The sequence below is a fragment of the Coloeus monedula genome (assembly GCF_965178545.1).
Source record: "Coloeus monedula genome assembly, chromosome: 3".
Taxonomy (NCBI): Eukaryota; Metazoa; Chordata; class Aves; order Passeriformes; family Corvidae; genus Coloeus; species Coloeus monedula.
Window position 1 is genome coordinate 79,961,547 of NC_138783.1, and position 11,850 is coordinate 79,973,396.

At 37.7% G+C, this 11,850-nt stretch overlaps 1 protein-coding gene across 1 annotated transcript in view; it reads left to right on the plus strand.

Moving 5' to 3' along the window:
• Positions 1 to 6,093, plus strand: part of TM9SF2 (transmembrane 9 superfamily member 2) — a 29,980-nt gene extending 23,887 nt beyond the window's left edge. The window contains exons 15-17 of the mRNA XM_082279282.1: positions 519 to 630; positions 1,229 to 1,400; positions 5,428 to 6,093. Of these exons, the coding sequence (XP_082135408.1) occupies positions 519 to 630; positions 1,229 to 1,400; positions 5,428 to 5,495 (352 nt within the window). The 3' untranslated portion in view covers positions 5,496 to 6,093. The remainder of the gene's footprint in view (positions 1 to 518; positions 631 to 1,228; positions 1,401 to 5,427) is intronic.
• The last annotated feature ends 5,757 nt before the right edge of the window (positions 6,094 to 11,850 follow it).

Here is an 11,850-nt window from a genome sequence, read left to right on the forward strand (position 1 = left end):
TGAGCTCACTGACAAACTAATCTACTGTGAGGAATTTGTCTTCCTTCTGGCACAATTTAGTTATTGGATCTTGTTAAACTGTTTCTGAACCTTGAATAGGTGCCTCTACCCAACACAGACAGCTACAGCATTTGACATTTCTTGTTATTTTGGAGCTTTGCCCCTTTGATTGAAATGTGAGGTGAAATCCAGGTTCTGCCGAAGTCAGTGGAAGAGGTCACACTGACTTCACTGGAACTGTGATTTCAACATTATGTCTAGTCATTTCTCTCTCTAAAATCACAACCAGGGGCATGCTTTGGCCTTGTTTTCTCAGTGTTTTTAGACTGAGCTGCAAAGGTTCTTATTGTTTAGTTAGAAAATAAATTAGGCAATTGTATGGCTGCACAATTGACAGTATTTCAAAAGGATTTCAAAAGGAAGGGGAAATACTTAAGGTGAAGGTGATATTACTACGTATGAAGAAATAATAATAGCACAATGGCCATTTAAATGATTTTTTAAACTCCCTTTTATAGGTCCCACCAGATGTATTACATGTTTGGCTTCCTGTTTCTGGTATTCATTATTTTGGTTATTACATGTTCCGAGGCTACAATATTACTTTGCTACTTCCATCTATGTGCAGAGGTAGGAAGTACTTCTTATGTTTTCAAACCTGATAACATTTTAAGAATGCTTTAAAAAGTTTTAATGCTTTTGTAATTGAAAATAAGTATTCCAGAATTCAACATGAACGCTATTATTTGATGAGATGTACTTAAACCATGTCTTCAAAAAGTGAAGCAGGCTACTTTTGGCAAAACTTGTAACAAACCCCGCACTGGGTATTGGTGAGTCAGATATGACATCTTTAGATTCTCACTCCCTGTTTTCTGAAGGTGCTACACTAATCATTAATTTTGTTCAATCAGAGTCCATTTTGGACATGCCCAGCCTTGGAAAAAAAAAAAAAATCTCTGTGGCTGGAAATAAGTACATCTGGTTTATTTGGAGTTTTAGTATTTTGTCAGTTTGCTATTGATCTTTATCTGGAATTTTGAATGGTGTAATTAAAGCAGTATTGATTATATAGAGTTTTTCTCCCTGTAGATAAAAAACCCTACAAAACTTACTCTTGGATAAAGTCATAAGAGAAAAAGTAGCTCTGCATTTACTAGTAGGGTCAGTGGGCTAGAGGTGTATGCAATATTGCTTATACGTTTGTATTTTTTCTCACTCCTTCTAGGACTATCACTGGCAGTGGCGTTCATTTCTCACTAGTGGTTTCACTGCAGTTTATTTCCTAATATATGCAATACATTATTTCTTTTCTAAACTGCAAATCACAGGAACAGCTAGCACCATTTTATATTTTGGTTATACCATGATTATGGTTTTGATCTTCTTCCTTTTCACAGGTAAGTGTACTGAACCTTAATTTTAAATTTTGAATATGCCTTTAGTTTTGCACAGTAGAATCTGTCACAAAACTGATCTTGATGCAGAATTATAAATTTATGTATGCCTTCGATTTTTTTCCAGGTAGTTGTGTAGCATATTGCAACTATGTGATTACAAATTTCAGTGAAAGACATAAGTAAGGATGAGGTAAAACTACTGCTAATTTGAGGTGTGGCCTGTCATTAGGTCTGCAAATATGTGATAAATACTTTTCCAGATACCATTCTTATGAAAATCATATGACAGACTGTTTTTTAAATTGGTTGTCTTTGGAGAAGCACACTTCAAATCACACGTAATCAAGTATAAAGTTACGGTGTCAAGATAAAAACAGATTTTATGGAATAGGTGGAAGAAAGAGAGAGGAATAAAAGTTGACAAAGAATGCTTTTTTTTTCTTTTTTTTTCTTTTTTTTTTTTTTTTAATTTGCTCTCTTCCAGAACGTATTTACCTTTATCCCAATTGCATTGAAGTGGCATGGGAAGCAGACAGAATTTCTCTAACATTTTTTGTATCAGTCATGTCAGAACCTTGTAATCTTCACTGTGAGTGTTTGGAAAACATCTGTCATAGGTGCTGCATTTCAATTTCCTCTTCAGTAATTGAGATGAGGTCACAAAATCTTCCATTGTTGTCTGCAGTCAGACACAAATAGCCCTTGTTGAGGGTGGAAAAATGGCAGTGAAAATGGAAGAAGTCTCCTTTTAAACTGATGCAAGAAGGCAGGAACTGCCAACGCCTCAAAAAAATCTTAAAAATTCTGTATTCTGCTCCAGGCAGAATGCAGTCCATCCTTGTATAGTCTACCCTACAGAGCAATACTTCTGAAACTACTTTGAACTGATCAGTGGTTTAGATAATTTCAGGCTGATGATAACTTTTAATGATTCCAAAGGCTTTGATACATATATATGTATAGACACTATGTTTTGAGGCTTCCTAGACTACTAAAGGCTTGTCATCAGAGCTTTTAATACAGATCTCACTCTAACTATTAAGTAGAATTTTCATTTCCACTTAGCATAAGAGAACAAAAATAGTGAGAAAAAAGAACTGAGAATGATGTTCATTTTAAGTGTAACCGAATATTTCAAAGACATTTCCACTTCAGCTAAGGAAATACTGAAGCTGTTTGCGCACTATGACTGAATGCAGATGATGGTGAACAAGAGCAATGGCCTGCAAGGATTTTCTTGGGTCATTGCCTGTTAAAAGGAAGAAATGGGACTTGAGTGCATTATATAATCTCATTGAAAAGTGATCAAGCTGTGTCCCAAAAGTGGTTAGTTTTATCTTCCAGCCTTCATTTTAAGTCAGTCTAATGTGTTTTGGCATTGCTTGCAGATAGTTTGTAATTTATACATCTTTACTTTTATTCACATTTCTGTACCAGTTTACAAGTCATTCTGAATTTATAGATCAGAGATTCTGCCTTCCTTGCTCACTTTTCCTTCTTTCTCACCCTGCTTTTCTCTTAACCTTTACTTCTGCTCTGGGTGTACAGATAGTCTCATCGAACTAAAAAATCCTAGGATGCATGGTTGTTCAACTAGAAATGAATGTGTACTGCTGTATGCAGATCAATTTTAAATGCAGTGCAAACTTACAAAGTAGCGTGGAAAATAATTAGGCCTTACATAAGTGTAAGGTCAATTAATTTAGTTTCACCAGCATTTCCAACAGATGTTCAGCAAGTCTGCCTGTAACAGTGAACAGTTTTGCCCAAAACCAGAATTGTGTTTACCCTGTCTCCTTTGTTCACTCTGTTTACTTTGGATGCATGCAGTAATTCTGGAGTGGATTCATTTAAGATAAAGGGGATTTACAATAATCTTCTGTGCCGAGATTTGCGTTAGCTGCCTTTCTGCACCTCAGATATCCATATAATTTCCTTTTTTTGCCTTTACTCTTTCAAGTCAGTCATGTCATATGACATTGTCTAGAGGCATTAAGATGTGTCCAGTGCATCCCCCTTTTCCTTTGCTCATGTGTTCATTTTCAGTTGACCAAGTGGCTGTGCAGCACCTGCCAGCAAATTTTTAGGGTAGGTTCACAAATATGCAAAGAAGACGTGGTTTATTCTCAGCCCCTTTCAGTTGCTTTTTGTGGTGGTCATTTGTTTGTAATTGGGACAGTGGAAATGTAAGTAGTCCTGTGCAACTAGAACTAAGTTTTCAGAGCCTGTATGCTCTTGGTTTTTTTAAATTTTCAGTTTCTATGTTGAAATTAGGGGAGGATACATGTGAAGTTAATCACACAGAATTGTAAAACACCATGTGCTTAACAATTTTTTTATCTATTTCCCATAAGATTAAGTGCAAATTACCTTTTAATTTGGGGAAATAATCCTGTTTCTTAAGATTTAAGAATAATTTTGTCCATTTAGGTTGATATGAATGTAAAAACAGATATGTTCAGTTCTCTGAGATTTACTGAAGTGCTCTGAGATTAGGTTTTACAGAAGAAATCAGAGGTGCAGGGTAAGGGACAGGCAGTTCTTCTCCATTTTTTTAAACAAAAGAACATATTAACAATTTAGCAAAAACTGCTCCGAAAGGCAACTGACTTCCCATGTCAGGATGATCAAAAAGCTAAAAAGAAAAAGTCATAATTGTTGTATTAAAACTATTCTGCTCCTGCTTACTCATCTGTTAAAAATTGTCAGGATCGGGAGGCAGGGTTTTGACGGTGCCCTGCTGCTATGTCGGTGTAACACATGCTTCAGGCACTTGCATCCATACTGCATTCCAGGTCATTGATCAGACTCAGCAGGCAGAATACCAGGAGCTACATGACAAATCTTTGATTCACAGCTGGGATCACAACTACGTATCATCGTAAATGAGTCACTTAAACATCAGTAGCTTAGCAAGCGTAAAGTGAAAAAAAATTACCATGATATCATTCATGGGTCCTTTCAAGCTTTCATAGAGAATGAGTTACCACACAACTTTTGTTGTCCCTCTTATCTGATCTAAAATAAAGGAAGGTTTTTTCTTCTAAAGAACTCCCTTGACACTTGTGTAAGTTAAGGATATGATTTTAGAAGAGGTACTTGGACAAAAATCAGATAATCTTCAGGGCTTTATTCCTGTCCTAGTTCTTGTGGGAAATTAAGGTTCCTGTAACAGGTGTTCTGAGCTTATATTGTTTAATCCAATATCATTCTGATTGAGACTGAATTTTGATATAATCCAGTTAGCTTAACAAAGCCCAACTATATTAACTATTTCACATTCAAAATAATATTTTTGTTAAAAGTTTCTTTTGGAGTTAGACAAAGAGAAGGGATGAAGCAGTTTTTATTCTGCTAGAAGGATGATAAGTTATCAGGGAAATAAATTGTAGTTCAAATTTGTGTGTATGTTTTGACGTAAGTATTTCAGTAGTATTTATTGTTAAGGTATGCAACACACATGTTTTCAGTAGGACTACAAGCTGTGTAGTAACTACACTATGGTTTGAAATTTGTATTAACTCAGTCTATGGAGACATAAAGGTTGTGCTCTAGTTTTCCAAGACCTTAAAGTATTACTAAATAATGGGGATGCTCTTTGATGCTGTTAGTTTAAATGGTTTATTAAACATAATAACAATATTCTGACAGCTGAGCAGATCAGATAAAGTGTGTGTGAGTAGTCACTGAGAAAGGGTGAAATGGAGCAATGTGAAGGAAGTGGGACTGCAGCATACTGGAACAACAAGAACAAATATGTAAGACAAGTAACACAGAAACATCTTAAGACTAGAGTCTGCCACGTGATCTGTTCTATGGTCCTGAAAATAATGAGATAGGTTATAGAGTAGTTGATGCCTTTAAGGGTCAGGTACTGTCTGTAACTTTCCATTATCTGATCTGATTGATGTACTGAAGACTAAGGACAGCAGATCACATATACATACATCCCGAGTTATAAACTACAGAGAGAAATTAATGTCTCCTGTGTCAGTATTCTAAAATGCAAATTTTTTTTCTCTTTTAGGGACAATTGGATTCTTTGCATGCTTTTGGTTTGTAACCAAAATATACAGCGTAGTGAAAGTTGACTGAAGAAACCAATGTAAAGAATTAACACAGAAGAGGTTTAATCTTCATTAACGTAACTTAAAAACCCTGGTCTCATTGATGAACTTGAGCTTTATCAGAAGTATTGGCTTCCTATTCTTTGAGAATGATACTGAAATGCACCTACTTTTCCACTAACATGTTTGTATTGTGACTTAATAACCTGTTTTCATTCAAACCTTAATGAAGATCAGAGTTACAATATTTATGCGTTTGTAAATACAACTATACTTTAAAAGAAATGTTAAATTCTAATGGCAGAATAGATGTGGCTGTATTACACAACTTAATGATACTTCTGATCAAAGTACAACTGTAAATAGGTTTTTCTAGCTTGGTAGGTGGGATGAATTATTTTTCTTTGAGGGAAATGAGAACTTTTTATTATGCTAACTTTGAAGGATGACTCTTAAGAAGTGTTGCTTTTAGTCTGGATGTGATTTTTATTTTTTACTGGTGTTACGTCCATAAATATTCTGATTTCTGTGACTTAATTCGTTTTGGTGTTCTTGGCCTTTTAAACTATGTGCCTCTGAGTCCTGGAATTTATAAATTCATAATCTAATAAACGTTGTAAAAATGTCTTCATTGACTTATTACATATTATAAGTTCATAAAAATATGTAAATACAATTATATTGAAGACATATGCTTAAAGATTGCATAGAGTATTTTATGGCATTTTCTATGGTTTAATATATATTGACACACCCTTAGATCTGCAAGAAATACTATTTGTGCTAAATAGCTGTAACATGGACATGTGATTGTGGTGCATGAGAACTAAATTATACACACATTTAACAAAACCACTCTGCAGCATTAATCCAGTCCTTAACCCAGACACTTTTCCAGAGATTGCTATGGAGTTGTCACTATGTTGAGAAGATCTTAGAGTGCATGAGTCAGCATTCTCTGCTGATCTTGCTTTTAGATCTCGATGATGCATATTCTATAGAGCAACTATTGCTGACTGTACTTCATGTAGGTTAAAAAATAAAAGAAAATTACTATTTTTGCCTTATATTAAGAGACTAATGTCAATTTTGGATGACTGGCATTAAACCTATATTTGCCTTTTTTTGGAATTGGAGTATTTTGTTCAAACCTTGTTTCGGTAGTTTTAGACTCAACACAATTTGGCTTTTAGCATGTTCTCACAAACCTGGTAAAATTTTATTTTAAATTAAACTTCATGTACCAATTGCCATTCATAAGGTTGGGGGGGGGGTTTATTCTTAACAGTTTACTTTTCTAAAGGACTTTAACCTAATGATGCTTGAATATTGGATCCAATAAAAATATCCTTGTTTAAGGTAACTTGTCATTATTAACCTCCCAAAAGTTGGCACGTAAAGGCTTCAGGAGGCATTCCCACAACTGCAGTGTTCCACAGCCCTTCCCAGATGAACCAGAGCAGTCGTGTTCTGCCTGTCACCAGACACAGCTCTGTTCAGATGTGGACAGGTTTTTTCTTGTGCCCCTCCCAACATGTAGCCACTAGGAAATGCTGATTTTAGATAAATCTTCCATGCTTTTTGTTCCAAACAAGAAAAGGGTGAGTACGGTAAGTGTTTGCTCTTTACTACTGCAATGAACTATAGTGTGACTCTTGATTCAAATGTTTAAAACTGTAAAACTGAATAGTCTTCATATCCGTGGTGTTGTGATCACCTACTGTACAGTCACTGCCTGAAATCATCAGTAGTTTTTACACAAATACGAATACTTAGTTTGAGAAACATGAATCAATTGTCTGCTATTGGAATTCAACTTCAAAAAACAATGAACAATAACAGTAATTACACAAATATTTTATCAGCAAATGTGCTAACATTGTGTCTCCTGCATGTAGTATGGGCATGATACTAGCAAGGCTCTTCTAGAATTCAGTATTTATAAAGCCTTGCTTTATAAGGATTAATTGTCATTACTCAGGAACCCATTCTGATACCTTCAAACAGTTCTAAGTTCACTACAAAAGGGTGCTTCAGATAGGGGCCCACAGGGTGTCCTGAGAGGCTGTCCAGCCTGGGCAGTGAGATGGGCAGAATGCCACATTCCAGCTTCTCAAGTTCAGTAGTGTCAATGCCTTGTTTTCAAACAGTTCAGCACAACCACTGTTTTGCTGATGCTGCTGCAAGACTCAAGACTTACTCTGGCTTGTGTGGGGTGGTTTGGGTTTGGGGTTTGTTGGGGTTTTTTTGGGGGTCAGGGAGCAGGGTTGATTGGTGTGGTTTTGTTCAGGGTTTGTTGGGGTTTTTTTCAGTAATTATATCAAGTCAATTTTGTCTCTCTTCTCAGGAAATTGTTACGGTAGAGAAGACCGTCTTCCTGATATTTTCCCAACTTTCCATGACTATAGTTTGATTTGTTCACAATTATGCATTCAATTGAGGTGTATGAAATCATTAAACTGACTTGGCTAGATGATGTGAAGAGGGGAAATGTGTAACTGAGAAGAAAAGTGATGTCCCAGCAGGGCAGGCACAAGCACAGTCTGGCCTCTGCTTGCCCTCCATGTTGCAGAAGGTGAGCAAACTGCTCATTCTCTGGAGGTTGATAAAGGCAGGTGGGCCGTGTTTGGCTTCCACCTATTGCATGCACCAGTAATTAATTGCTCTGGGATATTACTGAGGAGGTCAGTGGGCTTCCAGGATGGCCCACTTTCTCCCTTTGTAGCCCAACGATACAAGAAGCAGTAGGGTTGTGACATTTCTTTTCCAGTCTTGCTTAGGGGCTACAAAATGGAGCAGTCAGAAAGTCAGATCTGTTTCCTACATTTTTCTGCAAGTTCTCACAAGGAACCCTTTCCACTTTCCTGCTGGAAACTGCTCTTCTCTGCCCACTGGAGCAAGGCTAGCAAGACAGGTGAGAAGAAACTCATGTTCGTCACTCTTTTCCTGCTATCTGCAGGCTGTAGTGACAGCAGCAGAGCTGAATCACATGTATTCTCCTGCTGCATGATGTCAGATCAGTGCGGCCCCAAGGCAGGTGGAGGGCAAGGCAGAGGGGAAGCAGTGGGTGGCCTTAAATTTGCTGTTTATCCCAGAAAGCTGGGTGACCGTAGTAACACTGGAAAAAAATTAGAGAGAGGCTGCCTTCCCTTCAAGAAGGACAATATCCAGACTCAGGAGGCAGAGTCCAAACAAAGACTTGACTAATATACCAGGAAAATGATGGTTTATTAAACTCAAGTCTTTTCTGTCAGTCTGTTACCTGTTTCAAGTGTGGGTTTTTGCTGGAAGAGACAGATTCAGAACTGAATTTCTGAATAGACCAAGACTAGCAGACAAATGTAGGCAGATTAAGAATGTGACTAAATCCCTAGAGATTTTCTTGACTAGTGGATTATTTCAGGGTTACTGTGTCTATCTTTCTGTCTTTTGAAACAGCTTTACCAACAGGTTTGTGAAGACCCGTTGCTGCACAGAATGGGACAGAACTTGCAATCCCAGTTTTGTTGGATGGGACATTGTCTACTGTCCCACTCATCCCTGACACTTCAGAGGATTGCTGGTAAAATAACCTGAGCAAGCCATCTGCCATGTAATTTGATACAGAAATACACTTCCTCATCGCTCTAAGTGCACAATATCCATATAAATACTCAACAGAAACCCCTAGATGTAACATATTTTTGCAGGACTGGGAAGGGAAAATTGTAGCCTTGGAGTCCTCAATGAAAACACTGCCTGAGAAAAAGGGGATAAATAGGAAACAGAAATTGCATGAAAAATGCAAAGTTCTAGGGCTGCAAATAGATGACAGTAAGGACAAGTACTCCCTCTTGCAGTTTTATTCAACTTTGAATCTCACAGCCTGAGCAAATACAGATAAAGCTGCAACACTGCTAGTTCATGTATGGTATACAGCAGAAATCCATCTAAGGGCTCTTCACCCCACAAGAAGATCATGGACGAACAAGTAAATATGCTCTTAGAAGGTTTATAGGAGTCAATAATAAGAGCTCTATTTACCACCGTTAGGCTTCAAAAGAAAGTCTGGGCTGTCTGGAATGAAAGGGAAAATGAGAGGACAGAATTCCTAGATGCAGCACAAGCCAGAGGGCCCAGTTTGGTATGGACATGTTCCAGCCCTTCACATTTATTTGTGGGGATGCAAATGTTTCTTTTATTTTTTAGCACAACCTCAATAGAGTAGTGCAGGCATAGGAAGAAGCAGGTATTTGCCTCCATGTCTTGCCAACAGTGGCAACGTCCACAGATGTAAAAGCTGGAGTAAAAGAGATTGGATAGGGCTAACAAATTAGAGAGCAATAATTATTACCCACTGCTTTCATTATAGCTTTGGGCCATTTATTCCATCATCTCACTGCCTGCCCTGGCAGTTGAACAAATTGGTCAGGTTTTTGTTGGGCTTTTCCCCTTCTCTCCATTAGCTCTTAGCTCCATTGTCACAGAAACTCCTGTCAAAATTTCAGTGAGAACCTGCAGGTCCATCTTAGCAATTGACACCTAGTGGTCTTTGGGAAGCAGCATGGAAGGCTGTGGTAGAGTATCATAGATTGGTATCAGCAAATTAGTAACTTTACAAATTAAATACCTAAAATTCGGCATTTCTGAGGGGCAGGGTTTATTCCCGTCAATGAACATTGACAATATTTTTACACATGGAAAAGACTGAATTCATAATATGGTTACCAAGTGTAGCAGTCTCATTTTCAACTGTTCTGTTAAAAACTGAAAAATTGAAAGCTACTCCTAAATATCCCAACGCCACGATGGTTAATGAGGCCAGCCGTCATTATCTGGGAGACACACAGGCGGCTGTCATAGTAGCTGGCACTCCCAGCAGCATTAAGTATAAACCATGGCATTAAAATAACAAACAGGAGAGGAAAGCTGGGCTGCAGAAGGATTATCCGGGGTCCTGTCCATGCTGAAAACACCACATGACCTTCTTCCCAAAATGGTAGTCAAGCACTTGGTTGTGTGGCAGTGAGTGATCCCCGGTGAAACTCTGGAAGGCAGCCTCTTCTCAAAATTACTCATGCTAGAGATTTTTCTGGTCTGCTTAGAGTACAGATTTCTCTTGGAAGTTTATTTCACTGTTTCTGAAGATGATGATTTTTTTCGAAGACTGTTCTTCACCATGCACGACACTGACTTTCCATTTGGTGTATGGTCTACATCTTGCCAAAATTGTCATTTTTACTTTCAGTTTAACTTAGGTTTAATTGTCTTGATTTAAGCCTCTTGCACTAACACTAAGCTGCTTTTGTTTTTACTTTGGATCCAATAATTTTAATGTTTCCTCCATATGGCAGTGAGTTTTCGAAGGAAAAAACAAGGTCTGAGATGAAGTTATTTGAATGGTTTGAAATTTGGAAAGTGAAACTAAAAATATAGATAGGAAATACCAAGCTAATGTGACATAAATGTAGGGAAATCCTGTGTGATATAGACATATTTTAAAAATTGACAAAATTTTTCACTACTTTTGATCATCCCTTTTGTATCTATAGTGGATTCCCTATGCCTTCAGCAGCTGGATAAGCAGCACAGCTACTCCTTTGGGGTGAATGCCAGAGAATAACAGTTATAAAATACATTTCAGTGATTCTAAACAATGAATTACACCTCCTTGTCAAAAGTATTTTTGTCAAGCATAACTGGCCTGTGGGCTTATTCTGTGAGTGTGGTATGTTTTGTTAGCCAAGTTCCTTTATAGTCACTTGGATCATTAGCACAGGGAGAAATACAGGTCTGTTGACCTAGTTTTTTAGTCTAATACGTATATTAGTAAATATTCCCACTTTGAGAATATTTAACCATTTGTTAAATTGGTAAACTCAATATTGTTTCACCAGAGTCTGAAATCTGGGTCCTCTTCCAATTGTGGCTTTGTCCTGCAAGGCCAAGCTCTGGGGCTTTGCTCCCAAACATGGTACATCAGAGACTACATTCCAGTCAGATCTGCAGGCTGAAAAGTTTATGTGACTACCCTGAGCTCATTTCATTTCAAACGCACTTGGTTAGCCAAGATCTCCTACTTAAACCAGCTGATTTCAACTAAACACCTTGGGGAGCAATTGTATGATCCCTTCTCTCAAGTCACCCACCAGGCAGCTCAGGAGGGCCTACAGGTCACAGTAGGCCATTTATGACCACAGCTGATGCAAATCTACCTGAACCAGAGTCTCTATGTTGCTTTAGTAAAAGCACAACTCTCTTTTTCCCTGTAAAAAATATGTGAGACACAGGAAGTGGCACATTTCTGCATCTGCTTGTACTCCTTTACTTGCATTTAAGTGTCAGGTTGCTCTCCAAGTTTTAGGTCTGGGCTCTAAGGTGGGAATTTTTTCAGTCCTTGGCAG